At 36.7% G+C, this 21,658-nt stretch overlaps 2 protein-coding genes across 2 annotated transcripts; both read left to right on the forward strand.

Annotated features, from left to right (window-relative positions):
• The first annotated feature begins 1,127 nt into the window (after positions 1-1,127).
• On the forward strand, positions 1,128-8,595 carry LOC133851208 (protein CROWDED NUCLEI 4). Its single transcript, XM_062287537.1, has 8 exons — positions 1,128-1,497; positions 3,209-3,418; positions 3,530-3,783; positions 4,666-4,936; positions 5,037-5,120; positions 5,338-7,157; positions 7,314-7,662; positions 8,174-8,595. Exons 1-7 carry the CDS (start codon positions 1,291-1,293, stop codon positions 7,621-7,623), a joined length of 3,156 nt encoding a protein of 1,051 aa, XP_062143521.1. The 5' UTR covers positions 1,128-1,290; the 3' UTR covers positions 7,624-7,662; positions 8,174-8,595.
• A 1,706-nt stretch (positions 8,596-10,301) lies between these two features.
• LOC133851297 (branched-chain amino acid aminotransferase 2, chloroplastic-like) lies at positions 10,302-21,014 on the forward strand. Its single transcript, XM_062287639.1, has 10 exons — positions 10,302-10,545; positions 10,664-10,752; positions 11,235-11,409; positions 14,052-14,228; positions 14,358-14,489; positions 17,090-17,188; positions 17,765-17,881; positions 18,153-18,248; positions 19,557-19,669; positions 20,733-21,014. The coding sequence occupies exons 1-10, from the start codon at positions 10,414-10,416 to the stop codon at positions 20,848-20,850; spliced, it is 1,248 nt and encodes a 415-aa protein (XP_062143623.1). The 5' UTR covers positions 10,302-10,413; the 3' UTR covers positions 20,851-21,014.
• The last annotated feature ends 644 nt before the right edge of the window (positions 21,015-21,658 follow it).

A 21,658-nucleotide genomic window follows, 5' to 3' on the forward strand; every position in this document is an offset into this window, starting at 1 on the left:
TAGAGCTTTGTTACCTACACAACAGGTTGTGCACTTGTTGTGCACAACCTGTTGTATAGCAAGCATTTTTCTAGAACTTATATGGTAGTGGGCTCCATGTATATTGTGTTGTGCACAAATTATGCACAACTATTGTGCAATAAGCTTTTCCGTACTACTAATGATATGTTAGACATTCATTCCTTACGACTAGTACTGTAAGGATGATACGAGTCTTTCTAAAATTGATATGATTTTTCAAATCTTCATTAAATATGTGATAAATCACTATTAGATTTCGATCTAATAGTTACCATTATTTCAAATTTCAAATTTTGATAGGGCGGCCTTTTTTATGTTCTTTGATGCGTGCTACGACAGCCAACCCGCTTGGGAATTGAATTATTGTGATTGGAGAGGGATTCGAGGGTTTCTTAAGAATTGGATTCCAACGCTAGAATTTTGGATTACAGGAACGGATTTTTGAGAGAGGGAGTCTTGGAGGGAGGAGAAGCGATTGGATAGGGTTGTGAATGGGTGCAGAGGAAGAGAGAGAGAGAGATGAATGGCTAGGCAGAGAAACGGCCGGGAGAGAGGAACGGTTGGCCGGCTAGTTTCAAGGAGAGAGAGAAAGAGTGTTGGGAAAAATGACTCCAATACCGATATTTGTTTTCAAAGAAAAAAACGAAAAAAATAAATAAAAAATCTTATGTGGTAATACCACGTCAAGGTGTAGGTAATTAGATGTAGGTGTAGAGAAATGATTATTGCACACTTTTTATACATCATTTTTTAAAATTAATAATTGAATTCGATCCATATGTAGATTTTACGAATTCAATAGTTGATTGTACATGTCACATATCTAGTGGGTATAAGCTTAGCATTTCTCTTTAGGCTATTTTAGTAAAACTGACGTGGACAGTTGACTCTTATTCAAAAGGGCGCGCGGCTAAAACTGTTTAAATTTTAAACCCCCAAAACCTCGCACATCAAACCCTTTAAACGACGTCGTTCCATCCAGTCGTTATCACCCAAATTCGGGCTTAAACTCTCTCTAAGTTTATATTAGTAAAATAACACTTTCAACGCCAGAAATTACTAAAATTAATTAAAAGCGTAGTAGGTGACTTTTACAGACGCAGAGTTCACATAGAGTGAGAAGGTAAGGTCCACTAGTGCGTTATTCGTGAAAAAGCAAGAAGACTAGCGTGGAGTGCGAGTGACAGATCAAGAGTGGCCAAAGCACCGAAAGGTCCGAAACGCAAAAGAAAAAGAAAGAGAGGGAATCTTAGGGTTTCGGAGGCCGAGATGGCGAGTCCGCAACCGGAACGGCTCGCGATCACTCCGAGTTCGGCTCGGCCTTTGTCGATAACGCCTGGCTCTAGGGTTTTGAAAACCCCTCTCAGCGACGAAGCGATCTGGAAGCGCCTCAGACTGGCCGGGTTCGATGAGGAGTCGATCAAACGGAGGGACAAGGCTGCGCTTATAGCCTATATTGCAAAGCTTGAAGCTGAGGTTTGTTAATTTTGCCAAAATCTCCTTCCTTTTTAATTTATTTCTATTTTTTTTTTTAATTTCTTTTGGAATAATACAATTTTTGGTTCTGTGTTTATTTTGGCAATTTTATTTGATTTATGTAGCGTGTAGGTCTTTCTTGGTTTAGTGAGATAACGCGGCAATAGTGTAAAGACTTCAATAAAGTTTGAAATTCGAATTCGGTTCTTAGTGCTTCACAATCATCGAATTTATTTTCAGTGTGTGCGTGCTATTTGGACTAGGTGAGTTGAATTTCGATTTCCTTAATGCTGTGTTATCCTAAAAATAGAGAGTTAAAGGATAATCACTTGAAAAACTGGACGAAAGTTTTGGCTGAGTTGTTGAACCATAGTGTTAGAAAGGACCTTGGCCTAAAATGAACTGAATATTCACTCTCTTGATTTGTGGGGCACTTCTTTAGTACGTATGATCAAATTCGAACTATTTTTTGTTTTACCATAATTATCTGTTTTAATCATTATTAGAAAACAAATTGTTTGAGTGTATGGTTTCTATGTTTAATAATTACGAGGACAAGGAAAGTAATTATCGATGTTTTAGCATTTCATATGTAGAAGTTATTATAATAGTTCTAGATGACCGTAGTTGTGGGAGGAAATTAAATTCTGTATGCTAGAGTGGTTGCTTGTATACATTGGCTTTGTTTGACAGAGAATCTCAAGTATTATGGGTTTCCATCTTTATTTTTTTAGAGTTACTGGAATGCTATTTTGTAAGCATAAGAGTACTTTATGGTATTTGGGTTGTGCTTTGCGCTTTTAATGATATTTTGATTCCTTCCAAAAAAAAAGCTTAAGAGTACCTTAAGATGGTATCTCATTGATTCCATATGAATGATGATGGAAATGTTGGCAGTTTATGTACATTTTTTAGTCTATAAATTTTTAGATTGTTGGATTTTTCGATTTGAGGAAGCTGAATCTGGATCTCTTGCCTCTTGATGGTTCCATTTAGATAAGATATGGGAGAGATGCATATATTTAATTTTGACGTATATGAAGTGTTTCCTTCTGCTACATGATTTTGCTAAGTGTGTATGGTGGAGAGTTTGTTAGGCAATATTTTTTTTTTTTTTTCCTGAAGAATTTGATAATGTTTTTTTTGGAGATATGGTATCAAAGAATATTTTTGCACCGGTAGTATGTGCATGTATTGGGAATAACTTTTATTAGCTAGTTGATGTTGCAGAATATGAACTCCACCAAAGAGTCATTGGGTTGGGGGGTGCTCGTGTTGCAAGAGCTATTAGGCGCATTTGAATTGTAGACAGTTTTTCTAACTTGTTTCATTGATTTTATGATTTCATTTTATGCTGTATTGTTATTATTATTAATTTTTCCATGCTCATGTGATCTGGGCCATGATTTGTCTTCCTCCTCACTTGGTGAGGTTTCTGAATATTTGCAACACAAATGAGTGCGAAAGAGCTTATGCTCATATTACTAGTCCTATAAGATTGTTTGTTATTGAGTAAGAAAATTGTGTTTAATCTTAGGTACACTTTAATCCTGTTTGCAAATTCATGCGGTGGTAGTTTTATTGGCTTGGGCACTTAATTTGCCTCTGTATGTAGGTTCTATTATTATAATATGTAGTACCATGAGGTGCATTCTAGCTATACCAGTTTATTATTCTTTGCAGTCTATATCTGACTACTAACATTATGTAGGTCTTTGACCACCAACACCACATGGGCCTTCTTATATTGGAAAGAAAGGAGTTAGATTCCAAGCACGAGCAGATCAAAGCTTCTGCAGAAACAGTTGAAATAATGCGTAAGCGTGATCAAGCTGTGCATCTATCTGCTTTAGCTGAGGCAAGGAGACGAGAAGATAGTCTGAAGAAGTCTGTAGTAGTCAAGGATGAGTGTATAGCAAGTGTAAGCTTGTCAATTGTGGCCATCTTTAAATTACAGAAATTTTGTCTTTCCCATATGACTCTATCATCATTATTTATCTTATCCTGGGGTTCATTTGGTAAATTGCTGTAGCTTGAGAAGGCCTTGCATGAGATGCGTGCAGAATCTGCTGAAATAAAGGTTGCATCTGAGAGTAAATTGGACGAAGGGCGCAATATGGTAGTGGATGCTCACAAGAAATTTATTGAGGCTGATGCAAAGCTGCATGCAGCAGAATCTTTAGAAGCGGAAGCTAGTCGGTGTCACCATGCTGCTGAAAGAAAACTGCAGGAAGTTGAAGCACGTGAAGATGATCTCAGGAGGCGTATTGTATCATTCAAGTCTGAGTATGTGTCCTACTCATTTATATCATATTCCTTCCACAACTATTTTTCCAAACAGCATGTGTTCAAGTGGGATTTGGTTAGTTTCAACTATTTTTCCAAACAGCCGTGCGATCTATTAGCTCTTATTTTATTTGTAATCAAGTTTCATGTTGCCTCTCCTTTGACTGTCTTAACTTATCTTGTCCTGAGAGTTTGCAATGAAGCATTCGAGCACATGATATCTTTTGAACTGATTTAGTACCACCTGACTCAACCAGAGATCCTTAAATTTTGTTTGAGCAAGTAGGGAGAAAAACAAAAAAGGAAAGAACAGAATGTTATTTCCGTCAGTTTTATTTCCTAGAGAATATGATGTGAACACAAAAAGAAGAAATTTAACTTTGGTATCTTTATCATCTTTGGTGCTTAGCTTTCTCTTCCAACATTTGCCTATTTAGGACTGGATTTGGTGGACTGAGAGTAAAATTTTTATATTTTTGCTTCATCCTTCTCTCTCCTCAGTTATAGACCAGATAACATAGATGAGGATGAATTTATGAGTTTCTCTTATTTTTTTTTTTCTCTCTAGCAGCCAAACCTTGGATTAATAGGCATGTGCTTGCTCTCCATACCAGTTTATAATGAAGTTTAAGAGAGCTACATGCAAGACCATGAGGTTGCTCTTCTTGTGGACTTACTTTTTTCCTAGACTAACCGGTGAAACAGACCAGGAGTTGTCAACTTGCGTTCACACACACGAAATTTCTGTATTATGTCTTTCATAAAACTCCATATTCACACAAGTCATCAATTTGTTCAGGAGCTGCTCCTGTGATGTATTAATCTGTGGCAAGAAACCTGGTTAGGTAGCTTTATAATCTTTTTGTTGTCTTTATGTTCTAGTTGTGATGAAAAAGAGAAGGAGATCATTCTTGAGAGGCAATCTTTAGGTGAAAGGCAGAAAGCATTGCAGCTTGAACATGAAAGGTTACTTGATGCACAAGCTTTGCTAAACCAGAGGGAGGATTACATTTTTAGTAGATCTCAGGACTTAAATCGACTTGAAAAAGAGATAGAGGATTCAAAGGTGAATATTGAGCAGGAACGTAGAGCTTTAAATGAAGATAGATCCAATCTAGAGCTGACCAAGGCTTCCTTGTCAAAAAGAGAGCAGGTTTATATTTTTAATTCCTGATTTGATTTGGTTGTATATAATATTTCTACTTTGTCCACAGGAAACTCCATTATGTAGTTTCTCTTTTGTGTATATTCAGGATGTCATTAGAAGGGAAGCTTTGCTTAACAAGGAACAGCAAGACCTTCTTATTTTACAGGAAAAACTTGCAAGCAAGGAATCTGTGAGTCGTTTTGTCTTATCTGGAAATTTCTCTTAAAAAAATGATAAACCGAAAGATGGTGTCGGGTAGACCTTAGGTTTTATCACCATTATGAGTATGGATGGTTTGTTTGAATCTTTTCAGCCAATACTTACTGATATTTTACTGCTGACGAAACTAAACTCCCTCAGAGTTATTACTCTATTTTTCTTATTTCTTTTTTGGTCGGACAACACAGGACAAAGTCCAAAAAGTCATTGCCAGTCATGAAAATGCTTTGAGAACAAGGAAGTCAGAATTTGATGCTGAGCTGGAGATGAAGCGAAAATCTATTGAAGATGAAATTGAGACTAAGATGCGGGCTTGGGAGTTGAAGGAGATGGATCTTAGGCAAAGGGAGGACCTAATGTTGGAGAGAGAACATGATTTGGAGGTTCAGTCAAGGGCATTGGCAGATAGGGAGAAAGAAGTGGCAGAGACATTGAATCTGCTTGATGAGAAAGAAAAACGCCTAGGGGCTGCTGAGGAGGAGTTTGAGCGGAACAAAGCCTGTTTGCAAGAAGAAAAAGAAGTGACTAACAAAATGAAAGTAGAGCTTCAGAAGTCACTGGATTCATTGGATGACAAAAAGAAGCTGGTTGATTATGCAAAGGACAAGTTAGAGGCCATGAAAACCGAAACAAGTGAGTTATCAGTTTTAGAGATGAACCTTAAAGAAGAAATAGATATGGTTAGGGCTCAAAAAATGGAGGTCCTCGCTGATTCAGATAAGTTGAAAATAGAGAAGGCAAAGTTCGAAGCTGAATGGGAGTTAATTGATGAAAAAAGAGAAGAGCTACGGAAGGAAGCAGAACGTGTAGCTGAAGAGAGACTGGCCTCTTCCAAGTTTATTAAGGATGAGCGCGATAGCCTTAGACTGTTAAAAATTGAAATGCAAGATCAGTATAAATGTGATGTTGAGGCACTTAGCCGTGAGCGAGAAGACTTTATGAATAAGATGGTGCATGATCGTACTGAGTGGTTCAGCAAGATGCAGCAAGAACGTGCAGATTTCGTACTGGATATTGAGATGCATAAGAGGGAACTGGAGAACTGTTTTGAGAAAAGACGTGAAGAATTAGAGAGTGATTTGAGGGAGAGAGAGAAAGCCTTTGAGCAAGAAAGGAAAAATGAACTTCATTATATAAGCTCTCTCAAAGTACAAGCGGAGAAAGAGTTGGAACAGGTTGCTTTAGAAATGAAAAGACTTGAAACTGAGAGAATGGAGATAAATTTGGAACGTGAGGAAAGAAACAAGGAGTGGGCAGAGCTAAATAATTGCATTGAGGTTCTTAAGGTCCAAAGAGAGAAATTGAAAAAACAAAGGGAGCTATTGCATGCAGATAGAGAAGAGATTCTTGCCCGGATTGAAGACCTTAAAAAACTGCAGGATTTAAATGTTGCATCAGATATTGTTGCTGATGCTGAATTGCAAAATTCTGAACCAAGGAGGAAAATTTCTGCAAAAAGAATTTTGAAACAGCAAACTCTTATACAAAATGCCAATGTTACTGACATTGACAATGGGTTCAATTCTCCATCTAAGCACAATCTGGATGGTGCTTCTACTCATAGCTCTACTCCTTTTTCATGGATTAAACGATGTAGAGAATTAATATTCAAACATTCTCCAGATAAGGCTTTGATGAAGTATGAAGAAAGGTCTTTGGTACCTGACCATGAAAATGCAAGCAATATGCAAAAGTATGTGAGAGAGAAGTCAAGCGAGAGACAGCAGGAAAGGTATGCTCTTGGTGAACCAAAAGTGATAGTTGAAGTGCCCCCTGTAGGTGACGATGTAAAAGCAACACATTATCTTGAATCTGAAATCAAGGAATATGCCAGTGAAAAGTGTGCCCCTTCAGTTTCTGAGCAAGGGCTTCGGGCTGGAAGGAAAAGAAGAGTTAAACACACTATATCCAATGATGGTGTTAATTTACAACCAGAGCAAAGGCAGAACAATAAGAAAAGGAGGCAGCGAGAAGATGACACTGCAGCTCAACCGGCCAATACTGAGAGGTACAACTTTTTAATTATATTTTTCACGATAAGCTTTTTGCTTGTATGGGTTTCTATAAATTTCTGAATGCATAATTTGAAACATGCTACAAGGTCTGAAATGGTATAAATAAATTATTTGTTTCTTTCTGGTAAATATTCTTTATTTGGTTCCAGTTTTATTTCCTCCCAACCAAATGTTCCAGAAGATCAGCATGCATTGTTGTCATCCTCTCGAACTCGAGAAGGTCCTGAAGAGGCTAATGTAGTTGTTATAGATAAAATCATACAAATCTCAGAAGTGACTCATGAGAAAACTGATAGTGACAACTTTCCAAATGAAGACAAATTAGACTCTTTGTTGAATCCCTTAGCGGAATTGGAGCTGGATATTCTTTCAGGTGAAGGAATAAATGGTTGTGCGGATTCTTCACATGTACAGAATGGTATCTTACCCTGTAGCCCTAAGGCGCCAGAAAAGCCATAAGAAGTACAAAATTCTGGACAAGTTATTGAGCATTGTCAGGTGACTGCTGTTTTCACAAATCTTACTTGTATTGATGTTTTTGCTTGTGGGTTATATATAAGATTTTTATAGTTTTTATTCACATTATTTCATTTTTGTCGGGTTGCTTAGAAATTTCTGTTTCATGTTCAGTGTTTTTCTTTTTTCACATGTTATTGCAAGTATATGTTCTTACCTGTAACACAAACACTGTTTAATCTATTGAGTCTTTTTCTTCCATAGCTAGCTGGTTATGATATTTTGCCTGCTTTTGTCATTTGTGAATTGTTTCTGCTCCTTTATGTTCATGCTGATGTCTTGATCGTACTGCATTGATGACTTGTGCAACTAGGAGAGTACTGTGAAACTTTCTTAGGGCTTTCAACACTGGGGTCCTTACTTAATGTCAAATAAGCCGACATTTGATATGCTTAAAAAAACAAAGCTCACAATTGATGTTATTTCATGGCTGAGTAATTATCCATTTATACTGCTGTTTTCTTTTCTTTTCTTATGCATGTCTGCTTTGCAGTATCATTGAAGAGACAGTTCCAAAAGAGTGAACAGGAAGTTGAAGATAATGGCCCTGCCAAATCATAATGAAAAGGTTGATGACAAAATTCAACAGTGGACAAGGTCGCGAAACAGAAGTAGAAGATTTCTGGCTTTTTGTTGGATGCACCAGTTGTTCACTTACTGTAATGCACACAGACTGTCCTCTTCACTCCTTTCTAAGTAGTTTTGGCTGGTGATATCTCTTTGAGTGGGCTGAATATGTAAATGACTGCTCATAGTGATCTTATGAGAAGTTTGTAAATGTTTTGTGCATCTTTTATTGGCTTTGTTTGTGTAGTTTTCATTTAGGGAGGCGATTGTTGCCAATATTTGTATTGCCAAGGGGTGGTGTTTGAGCATTTTGTATGATGGTCTCCATGTTATGGCTTTTGGGTTGTCTGTTTTGCTGTTTGGTGAAATGTAGTGTAATTCTTGTTGGGAGCAATCTTTAAGAAGTAAATGCTATAAGGAAGTCTTATGTTCTCGTCGAGTCTTCTTATAATTGATGTGTCTTTTAAAATTACCATTCAATTGTAGGAGAATTAAATGAGGACCTCCCTATAGCATTACTCATCCTAAAGTCCTCGAATTGTTGAAATCGGTACCAATTTGAAGGCCTCATACATTTTTGATCTTTTGTCTTTTTTTCTTTTCAACCGGGCATAGAAAAGGTAAAGTTATCCGACGAATTTGGTAACATATATATAACTGGACAAGGATCCTTTACATTTCAAGTCCATTTCACTTAAAATGTAGATGAGTCATTTTATAATCATGATTTAATATTATTATATTTAATGATATAAATGATGCCATATAATTTAAATATCATTATTTACACCGTTAGATATAACAATGTTAAATTTTGATTATGAAATTACTCTTTATTTTATGGGTTTTTGTTTTTGTTTTTGTTTTTTTGGGGTATTTGTATTTGTATTTGTAAGGGTATGTGTGCATTTTCTTTTTCCAGGTAAGTAGGTGTAGGTGTGCATTTCCAGTGGCGTTTAGGGTCAAATTTGTTCGGAAAATGATAAAACTACAACTCTTTTGCACAACTCCCTCACAACCCCAATCACAATGGTGTTCCCCACACCATTGTGAGTGAGGTTGTGAGAGAGTTGTGATGGGGTTGTAACCCAATCATGTCCCAATTTGTTCTCATCCTTCAAACATTAATTGGTGGAGATGTTTGGCTAAAGAAGGACAAGGACAACTCATTGTAGTTTAGCCTACCAACTCTATTATTTTCTATTTTCAGTTTGAATTTTTTTATTATTCTTAAATACATTAATAAATATTTTAAAATACAAAACAATTTTCAAAACACTAACTTTTATAAGGCTTTTTCACTCTTTTTTTTTTTTTTAAAAAAAAAGAATATTTTGACTGAATAAGTACATTTAACTTTTGCAAAGGCATTTGTTAACTTAATATTTTAAAAAATTGAAAAATATTAAAGCAATAGAGTGGTTGACCGTGCTCAATGAAAAAAGAGGACAGTATAACTATCCAATCTGATAGAGGTAATGTGTGATTACAACAATGATTATTCAAGTAAGTTAACAAACAAAATAACTTATGATTCTTATAATGGGTCGGTGTAACACCGTAAACGTTATGGTTGAACCTTTTATCGATCATTTTGGAGGGATCAAAGTGTGTATCCATAAGGATATCATGAGAGTGTTTACTAGGTCAGAATCTTGATTCAAGGATAGCATTATCCTTTTGTCCTGCACGGAAAAATTTCAATTAGGAAATGGCCTGACCAATGGGCTGCCTCTCGAGCAAGTAGAGAATTTTTTAATACGTTTCTTTTACGTCGCTGCAATAGCTTTCAGTAATTTGCAACTCTAAATTTAACCATCTAGTTAAATGTCATACATCAATCAAATTTTTCGGTATTTTAGTTTGTATTCGCTGTATGAAAATCGATTTAACCGTCATATTCACAAAAGTAAAATAAAATAAAATAAAAGATAAAACAGTTATATATTCCCCGTTGATCAAGGATTTGCTCGTTTGGTAGGCGCGTAGAATCTGGTCTAGGTTAAACAGCGGAATCTAAATGGAGACCATTAAAAGTCAGCGTCGCGTGCGTGCAGGTCCAACAGCGAGTAAAATAGAAACTCCAAAGAGAGAGACGCGCACGCACAGAGTCACAGAGACATACGTTCCAAGTAGAGAGAGAGAGAGAGAGAGAGGAGAGCAGAAATGGAGAGAAGCGCCGTCTTGGCAGGGCTTCAGCCAAATCAACTGCTATGCCCCTCCCGCCGCCACCCTTCCACTCAACTCCCCTCCTTTCCCTTCACCGACAAAACACGTTCCTCTCCTTTCTCTCTCAAGGTATTATTGCATTTCCTTTCCTCTTCATTTTCACTCTCAATTTCGAATCCTTCGCCGCTTGATTTTTTTCTATCTTAAATGATTTTGACTTTCGGTTCCCTGTGAAAATTGCTTTCAGCTGCAGAAGCAGTTTCCTCTTGCTTCTCTTGGTGCTCTTCGAGAGGCTTCTCCCTTTAGGCCTGATGCCGTTTTGTCTGAAACTTACAGGTTTGTATATTGTTCTTGTTGATTTATTATTATTATTTTTTATTTTTTTCATTTCGACTTGATAATTATTTGATTTGGAAACTGAATCACGGGTTGCTTTGTTCTGAAAACAAAGCTAATCTTTGGATAGATTTGGCCATTAAGTTCTCAAGTGATGTTCTAGTTTCTGAGTTTCGGGCCTTTTCAATATAATTTAACAAATAGAGGCAATCTTGTGGAGTAACGGTGGTTTAGTGTGTAATGGGCTTAATCTTTTCAACTTGATAGGTGGTGATAGGCCATCCTGTGACCGCTCACTCACACACATACACACAAACACACGAGTTATCTTGAAACCCATGAGGTAGATTCACATTAGGTACATCGCCAATCTCTCTGTCGCTCTTTGTCTACGAGGAAGAACATAATGGTTGAACATGTATATTGCATTCCGGATGGACTTGTTTTTGGTCATTGACATGCTTTTTGTTGAACAACGGCAGTGAAACATCCGAATTAGCTGACATAGACTGGGACAACCTTGGATTTTCATTTCTTCCTACTGATTATATGTATACCATGAAATGTGCTCGAGGAGGGGAATTCTCTAAAGGTGAATTACAGCGCTTTGGGAACATTGAAATGAGCCCATCAGCTGGAGTCTTGAATTATGGGCAGGTTAGATATTAAACCTTCATATGCTGGACATATGCTGTTACATTACCTTTATGCATGGATAGCAGCATTCAATAATCTGTCATTTTCTAATTTTTATGAGCTTTTGGATTTTTGTTCTTCCTTTTTTTTATATTAAACAGTTTTTCTTGTATACTTCCTGTGTATTAGGATTGTACCCTTTGCTCTTTTAGTGAGAATTTTGTGTAACTAGTAATGCAAACATCACAGGAATTTTGAAATTTGTGTTAATTTTTGTTTAACTTGCTAGAAGTTTGTATGAGGTACACACTCATTTAAATGTAGTTTGGTTTTTATGTTTTGCTAGTCTGGTATTTGGGGCCATTTTCTTTGGCCCTTTGGATGTTGATTGTAGAACTTTAATGGCACTGGTATTTGGGATGCATCTGTCTTCAATTTACATGCGTGTATGCATACTTGCTCTTTATCTATGTTTAAAAATGTAGTTAAGGAATTTTACCATCGGTTTCTTAAAATATTAAGTGGCGTTTGATTTGAGGAATCCGATATGTACTTTGATATTCAGATTCTTGGGAACGTGATGCCTGAGAATTTGAATGTTGGGGATGTAATGATACCCACATTTGACTTGAAAAGAAATCTAATAAGATTTTTGAGAATATGAATCTCTCACGTTTGGCTTATTACTAGAAATTCTGGAAGAATTACTTTTTTTTTCCCCAAAATATCCTTGTCCGAGATGTGTTGCTTTTCTTTTTGGGCTTATCCAAAATATACAGGAATTCCCAAAAATAATACCTTTAATTTTGAACCTACATCTTTTAATTCACCAAAGGGCATTTTAGGAAGATGGTTATGTTTATTTTATTTCATTCTCGCCATTTGTCACTTCTATCAAATTTTGGACAGATTAGTATTTATTTTTGCTTAAAAATATTATTTTCAATAAACTTATAATCAAAGGGGAACAAAGAAAACAAAAAGATAATAATAGGATTACATAAACTCAACTTATGACTTATCAAAAAAAAAATAAAAAAAAAAATAAACTCAAATACAAAAAGCTAAAACATAGCTCAAACACCTAGTGTTGTTCATGCTTTCAATACTATAACCATACCTTTAAAAAAATACATTGTTCATCAACTACAGATCCAAGCCAAATATTACATATACATTGGATTCACCCAACATCTCTAGTACCTGCATCCCATGGATTGAATGCAACCTAAATCCTCATGCATTTTTTTAAGTGGAATTCACATGGATATTCTTATCCCTAAATCCTCCCTTCAGATGGCTGAATGCATATAAATTTTCTTCATTATTTCATTTAGCCTTATAACTAGGTACCCTTTTTTTTTTCTTTTTCTTTTTTGATAAGTAAGAAGATTTTATTAAAAAAAGCGTAAAGCGCCCTAAGTACACAGGAAGTATACAGAGGAACAACCCAGCTAGCCCACAAATAGCTCAATAGAAATTAAGATACGTTTGCATAGCATAAAGGAAAAAAGAGAAGAAGATAAATGGAAATTTAACAAATAATAAAGTTAGGTCTTTCATTGCAAAAACACATGTATATATGCATGCTCCCACCATCAATCCTACTCCACAGGTATTACTGTCTTTACTATTTTTATGCTTTCATTCTCACTTGCCCCAAAGAGCAACAATCATGAATTCCTCTCTCTTTCTCTGCCACTCAACCAGTGCAAACACCAGAAATCCTGTAACAGTACCTAAAGCTAAAGAACAGTATGGTTAGGGGGAGTACGAGAGGATAGGGGGTTCGGAGAAATGCCAGAAAGAACGGAAGATGAAAGACGGTGAATCAGCAAAATAAAAAAATAAAAAAATCCAAGGTAAACCTATAGACAGAAGCAACAAAATGCAGAAGAGAGAACGTTGTCACACTCATAAAGAAAAGAGGGTGCGTTGCTATGGATTGAGTCCAAAACCTGGAAGCAAGTCCACTTCTTCGACTCCCTATCACACAGCTCAATAATAGATTCACCAAAAGTTAAAGGGGCCAGAGTTTGATTTTCTGATGAGCTAACTGAAATCTAGTGCTTGAAGTCGAGAAAGGGATGGCCACGTTGAGGTTTCAGGTGGGGGTTGCTAGTTTGGCAGTTCTTGGCTTTGACGGGTGTGAGGGAGAGGAGTAGTTGGATGATGGAGAGAGAGAAGTGGCCAGGTGAGGAAGAGAGAGTCAGGAGGAGAGAATGTCTGGGAATCCTAGAGGAGTCCAAGAACTCTTAAAATATGATCTGTATGGGACACCACCTTAAATGGTTAATCATATAGTGTGTGGTTTACTTGCCAAAATAGTTTTCGTATACATGTTATTTCTTGATTTTGATGAGATTGATTCCAGAATTCAAAGGAAGTCAAACTTGAAATGAAAGAATTGATAGAAGAGGGGATTAGAGGAGTTTGAATTCTACTACTGAATGAAGATTCTGATAATTCCAATTTTGGAATAACTAGATAGACTTCAAGTCTGCTGACACTTGTGTGTGTATATGCATATCAATGGATGCTTCATCATGGTTTGTCCTTAAGATCATACTTATTTTCCTTTTATATGGCATTTTATTTGATTGCTGTTTCCGTTGCTTCAGTCTTGATGAGGTTTCCCTCATTTCTCTTTCTTTTGTCTCTAGGGGTTATTTGAAGGCTTGAAAGCGTACAGGAAACAAGATGGTAGTATTCTACTGTTTCGTCCTGAGGAAAATGCACAGCGAATGAGGTTGGGTGCAGAGCGGATGTGCATGCCATCACTAACAGTTGAACAGTTTGTGGAAGCTGTGAAGGCTACTGTTTTAGCAAACAAACGTTGGGTAGCATACCTCTCCCCCTTCCTTGTATTGCTTAGAGAGAGAGAAAAAAAAAGTTTGGTAGCATACCTCGTTAATCTTGCAGATTGGCAGTACATGTCAGATTGGTAAATCTTTAATGTCTCATTTCAGGTTCCACCTCCAGGTAAAGGTTCCTTATACATCAGGCCATTGCTAATGGGGAGTGGAGCTGTTCTTGGTCTTGCACCTGCTCCAGAGTATACCTTTCTGATTTATGTGTCACCTGTTGGAAACTATTTTAAGGTTTATAATCCTCCCTTGCATATTGTTATCCATTCTATGTTGTTGCCACTTTAAATATGATGTCTTAACCCCCTTTTTAAGTATCTTCAATTATCTACTTTTGGGATCCATAATGTTGTTAAGATATACCATGACTTGAATGTTTTTTTATTTTTTTTCCTCATGAACTATTTGCTTATTTCTGCTCTGAATTATTGTTTGTTAACAGATGCTGAATTTTAGGTGGAATTTTTGGGAATTTGAGCCTCCTTTCAATTTGGAGCTACTGTGAAATGTTTGATATTCTACTGATTCTTCCCTTTCTGCACTAAATAATTTAATGAATTCAAGGTTGTGTGTGGAAAATCTTACGAAACATTGCCAATAATGAGCTATAACAGTGAATTCTACGCAAGTTATCGTCGAAGATAATATCTTCTATAAGGACCTGGCACAAACCAGGTCCTTTATGCCTTCAAATAGGAAATTGACACATCATAATATCACACCAAATCAAATACACATGGAAACACACGATTGAACCTTCTTCCAAAACCCCCCATCTTGTTCTCTTTTCAGTCGTGACACAACCCACCCCACCACCGAGCTGAGTGCCGCCGAACCCCACGCCCTCTCCTCCTCTACTGTTCCATGATGATGATTATTCATCCTCTTCCTTGGTGCACTTCCCTAATTTTACATCTGGCCGGAGGTAATTCATCCATCGTAGTCTGCTACTCTTCCACTCACATTGATACCCCTGTCAAATAAAAACAAATTAATTTACCAATTTTCATAAAAAATAGTAATAATACAAAAAAGAATTCAGTTTCATATATACCAGCAAACTTGGGAAGTTCACGCCAGTTCCAATGGCCATATCTCTGTACATATTCCCTTATTATGTTCTGCTGGACTCCATGCACCTTTCTTCAATCCATTATTGGTCTATCTCTCTAATATCAAATTTAGACTCCACATCGGATATTTGCACTTGAATTTAGTTGACAGGGAACTCTGGAGATGAGTCGACAAGTATCCTTTGCTCACTTATGCGGAGGCCTTGTCTCAATAACGCAGGGGTGAGAAACCAAGAAATACCACTAAAGTTTGAGGTTGCAGGTTGAGGAACCAAGAAATCCCACGCGGTTTTCTCAGTAAAATTTTCCAACTGGATTTTCTCATGAACCAAGAAGTCCCAAGACAATTTCCCCATTTCTAAAGAGAGAAAGTAGAGAGAGAAAGCAATAAATCTAACAATTTACCAGGGGTGGAGCAGCAGCGGAGCAGAGGGTGGTGGGGTTTGGCGGCGTTCCGCGGTGGCGTGGGCAGTGGGTCAGCGGTGGACTGGGCTGTGGATCACGACTGAAAAGAGAACACAATGGGGGGATTTGCGAGAAGGTTCATCATGTGTTTTTGTGTGTATTTGATTTTTACGATATTCTGATGTGTCCATTTCTTATTTGAGGGCATAAAGGACCTGGTTTATGCCAGGTCCTTATAGAAGTTATTCTCATTGTCTAACTCTTTCGCATTAGAGGAATGGAATATAAGAATATTCTGTGCAATGAATATCTGACAATCATAACATGGTTAAACCATAGGCGAAGAATATTAGTTAATACTTACAAGGACATGGTTTATCAGTGTGGGCCCTACTTTCTTTAAAGATATCAATGACCTGTCAACAAGATGGGTGTAAGTTTACAACTAACTAGAGTACAAATTTATGTCTTTTTGATGCCACATATGACCAGTGTCTTTTAGTTGGTTCACTCATGAGTGGATCATATTGGAAGCTTGTGGCCAAAGAAAGATAACTGAGGTGACTAATAAGTTGCCACAGTGACTGATGCATCTTTTGATTCCTATATCGTTTAACAGAGTTAAGTAGCTTGATAACTTCTGGGATTGTACCATTACAAACTTCTCACGACATTCAGCATGTTGGATGGTTTTCATTTATAATATAGTCTAATAGCAAGCACATTGAATAAATTTTGAGGTATGAAGTTTTGTTAAATTTTTTAGTACCAACGTATGCCTACATTTGTCACCATTATACTTCAATTTAGCATGAATGATCTCTGTACCAAATGATAACTCCTTCCCTCCATAAAAAGTGCTTGAGGGTGAGTTCATGGGTTCAATCCCTAACGGTTGCATGAGTTATTAATCAATTTAACAGTTTTATTTGTTGTCAAATGGTGCTAGCATCAAAACTTAGCCCATCTGTTCCTTTTCTCAGTTTTTGTTAAAACAGAACTATGGAGTTGAAGAGGCTTCTCATTTTAGCTTCGGATTTGAAATATGGTGATTATTATTTTTAGAACTTTCTGGAAACTAGGGGCCTGCAATTATCACTTAACGTTCTGATGCTTATGCAAGAGAATTGGTTGTTTGTCGTAGTACTTTGCTTTGTTGTTTTGTGCATGATTTTCTTTCTTTCTTTTGATCCTGGGCTTCATATTCAAACTTTTCTTTCTGTTTAGAAATGTTATCATTTGTTTCTGGATTACTCCACTGTGGCATATCTTGTCTTTTGTTTTGTGTTGATGGTTTTGATGCGTTCCTGTACTGCAGTTATTGAATGTAATGTGTTTTTATATGTCTGATGCCAGGAAGGTGTGGCACCAATACATCTGGTTGTTGAACATGAACTGCATCGTGCAACTCCTGGTGGTACTGGAGGTGTAAAGACCATAGGAAACTATGCTGCAGTAAGTTGACCTTGCAATTGCTTGTTTAGTACTTATATGTTTCTTATATGCTTGTATCTGTGCTGAGACAAACTTTGTTTTTCTTTTTTCCTCACTAAAGGTTATATGGTTGTATGCGTTCAAAATATAACTTTCTGTAATTTCATAAATTGTCAAGGCCATTGACTTCTAGTTCAATTGGTACCTTCCCCTTGCAAGAACAAGATGAATGGTGAGGTCGTCGATTCACAACCCACAGAGTGCACGTGTAACTTTCCAAAAAGAAAAAGGAAATCATGATCCATCTAGGATCCAAAAGCAGTATACAAAATGTAGTTCTTATATGATTTTTTTTTTGTTCGATAATTCTGTTTGGTTGAAAGCTATAATTTGAAGAAGAGGGCTTCATTGTGCTTACGAATGGGCCAATGAAAATTGTGGGCTCTTTAATTTTAACTAAACTCAACACTGTACAAGCCATCTCCCAATTTTTTTGTTGAATTAATTAATTACCCTTTACCAGACATTACTTATCTGGTTTGTGAATCTCAGGCAATTTGGAGTAAGTGAATTATCTTTTTTATCACTCAAATGTAGGTTCTGAAGGCGCAATCTGCTGCAAAAGCCAAAGGCTACTCTGATGTGCTGTACCTTGATTGTGTGAACAAAAAATATCTAGAGGAGGTTTCGTCTTGCAACATTTTTGTTGTCAAGGTATGACGGTTAACGGCTAAGCTGGTCTTTACTGTAGCTATTACCGTTTATAATTATGGTCTGTGTCATTGCTGATTGTTGGGGAAAAGTAAGTCGAATCATTGAATATCACTCTTATTTGCAGAAAAGCTTCTATCTTATCTGCTTTTCTTTAAACTGTTATGCTCCCTAATGGATAGAAAAGCAACTGCAAGGCTAATAACAATGCTTCTAAACGCATGTCATTAGAGGTGGCCACAGCTGAAATATTCTGATTTTTATGTTCTTGTAGGATAATGTTATCTCTACACCTGCGATAAAAGGGACGATTCTACCTGGCATTACTCGAAAGAGTATAATTGATGTTGCTCGTAGCCTAGGGTTTCAGGTACTTATTTAATAGCTATGGGCACCATTGATGAGCATTTGATATTAGAGATATAACTTGCACATTTTTCATTTTTTATTGAGCTACATTCTTTACTAACTGGATCTGCCACTATAATGCTGCTTATTCCTTGCTACTGTGATTTCATAAAAGGATGAGAATTTTTGGTCTGTCCCACATTTTACCTCGCATGGTATGTATTTGAGGTAGACCAAGCTAATAGACCGGCCTATTTAATTGATGGCTCACACTTGCTTTCAATCATTGGCCTCTTTCAGACTTCTGGTCCAGTCCATTGTGTTTCTTCACAATATTGTGTTGACTTTTGACCAAAATTAGTAGCTCAAAAGGTAGAATTTACATTTTATTTATATAGCGAAAAGAGTTCAAGCCCTTACTGTTGCCTACATTTTAAAGTTAGTAGGTACCAGTTGTTTGGGCTGTGTTGGTCTTGGGATTTATACAAGAGGCGTTGTCTTCCAAATTCAGAGTTTTAAAGATTGTGGCTCTCAAAAGCAGACGTTATTCTCTTGGGCCAGAAAGTCATCTTTATGAATGACGTATTCTTTAGCGTTTCCAATCTAATTATGTCTTTTCCATTCCTTGCCCATCTCCATGGTATATCACTTTAGGTGGAGTGTTATGCTCTCTCTTAGTAATGGAGGCTCAATGAGTTGAAAAGTATCTAGGGTGACAAATCCACCTTTTTCAATATCCAAGTCGAGCTGGGATAACTTCGATTATAGTTCCTCTTTCAGATCCAATAGGCATGTTTACATGCTTCCATATAGAGAGGATACCCTGATAATAGGCCTTATTCACACTTTTAGACTTTAGTAGGTCATGGGTTCAAATCTTCATAGAAACAAAATGTTGTTTTAAAGTTATTTTACTTATCAAAAAACATTATGACATTTGCTCCACCTGTCTGCACTGTGATATTTTTCTGGTTTCCCTGAAATGTTGTTTTCATTTTACGAGATTATTATTTTCTTCAATGCAACTTTATCAGGTTTCAGTGCCAAGTACCAAGTGGTCATCTGGTTTGTCTTAGAGAGGAAAACCTCCAATGTGTGAATTAGTGTCCCTTGTCTATCCATACTAGTGGAATAATATTGTGCGAACTTGACTTGGACCTCTAGGAGGGATATCTTAACTGGTTTTTAGTTGTCGTTGCATAACATGAACTGGATTTTACAAATCATTGATGTTTCTCTGTGAATTCTGGATGTGTTGCATCAGTCCTTTAGTTCTACAGTATTTAGCTTTTCTCCACCAGCCAGATGACTATTGTAAAATAATTCGCAGGTTGAGGAACGTCATGTGGCAGTAGATGAATTGCTTGATGCTGATGAAGTTTTTTGCACGGGAACAGCTGTGGTTGTATCACCTGTGGGCAGCATCACTTATAAGGGTAGAAGGTACTAATATATAAAATGAAAGATTGACCACCATATTCCATAATTATAGTCCTGATCAGAATTTGGTCTCACTAATAAATTAAATGAACAATGATTCCATTCCCATATGAGTTTGTGCTAATAACAACAGATGGTGGAACTAACGAACTTATTGATGAAGTATGTCATACCGATGTAAATTCCAAAATACATGATGCTTATTGCAGCATGATCACATCAATGGTTGAGAAATGGTTAATATTATTCTACAGCCTAACTTTTTGGAGTCATTTGTCAATGTATGCTATACATTTAAACTTGTCACGCTGGAAATTTAGATCAGCGGCTGTAGAGCTTAATGCAAATGGAAGTCCTTTTGACTACAGTCATAACACAACTTAAATATGGATCTACAGTGACACATATCAATAGGAATTTTTTCTGGCGACATCAGATAATCAATTCGTGTGGTTGCTTTTGTGAAGTTACTGAATTTTTCAAATTTTTATGCAACATGGGTCGAACATCTGGTGAACTAGTATTTGATTGAATTACTTTTATTATTTAACTACACATCTTTTGTTGTTTCTATCATGCTCTAAACTTTCATCCATTTGGACATCCTTGTTTCAGTTATTTTCATTTGCCATTGGTCATGAGTGACCTTGTGGTTCGAGTGGTGAGTAATTGGCCATGTTTGATCAGATGCTACCTCCAAGAATGGGGTGGTGAGTGAGGTCAAGGGTTCGATTGCTTTGATGTGCATGAATTACTCACCACTCGAACAACTTTTTATGGACCAAACATGAGGATGCTGTGAAGGTAGTTTGAGATGAACTGAAATTGTATGTGGAAATGTGATTCACTGGTCTTCCTTCTAAAGGACTTATCAAAAGATATATCATATGTATCCTTCTTCTGATGGCAAAGTGCAAATGTAGATTATAACATGTAGTTATCGATCAAGAGTGGCTTGCTTTGTTTAGTTGCTTAAGTAGGAGCATACATTGCACTTTTAAGAACTGTGAATTATATGGCATAAAGTGAATCAAATGGCACTTAATTGTAATATTTTCTTTGTCAGGGTGTCTTATAGAGATGGTGGTATTGGTGTTGTGTCACAACAACTCTACTCTGTGCTTACCAGACTGCAGATGGGACTTATAGAAGACAAGATGGATTGGACTGTTGAGCTGAGGTAAGTATTTTCAAGTGAACATATCTATAGTTTGTAACGTCTAGAGGCAAAAGATTGTCAAGTTTGCTTTGGGTACTATCTTTAGGAGTTTTTCACTATGGAGTTATTTCTAAGTTAATGTGTGTGTTCCTGACTACTGAAAGAGCGTGAAATTTTTTATTCATCTGATTCGCTTGCGGTTTTTTTTCCCTCTCCCTATTCTGCCCTGAAGCATATGAAACAAATGACAAATAAGATAAAACAGTTTTTAGGACTAAAGTGGACCTCGTATCAGGTTCAAAATGCCCTACTTTTTCTTTTTTTTTTAGAGAGAGAGAGAGAGAACTGACTTTTTGAGCCTTGAGAGTGGATCTTGTATCCGCTTTAAGTCGTCATAAAAGGAATTCGTCAGTCAATTTGTGTTCTGTCTTATAAAATCATAGACTAACCCTAACTCATTTTGTTTCTCTTTTGTTTCATAATCCTCGGTAAAAAGCATCTTGCCATTCGATGTCATGAGAGCAAAGACAAATTTTTTTTACAATTTGCAAGTTTTATCTATTTCACTAGGCTTCTTTGTGCTGTGTTAGTCTCGTGACTTCTTTAGTGTCAACAAACTGGATTGGGATCCACAACAATTAACTGTCCAAATTGTTAGCAATTAACATTTAATGTAAGAGAGCCCATATGAGATTCACTTGCCCGGATAGATGACTGGACAACTCAAAATTTATCTGGTCTGGTAGGTCTCCTTTGGACTCTTTCTCATTTGGGCAGATATAAACCTTTTACAACCCTCGGGAGTAGTGGAAAACATCTGTAAATTGTTGAAA

Source organism: Alnus glutinosa, chromosome 12 (genome assembly GCF_958979055.1).
Source record: "Alnus glutinosa chromosome 12, dhAlnGlut1.1, whole genome shotgun sequence".
NCBI lineage: Eukaryota > Viridiplantae > Streptophyta > Magnoliopsida > Fagales > Betulaceae > Alnus > Alnus glutinosa.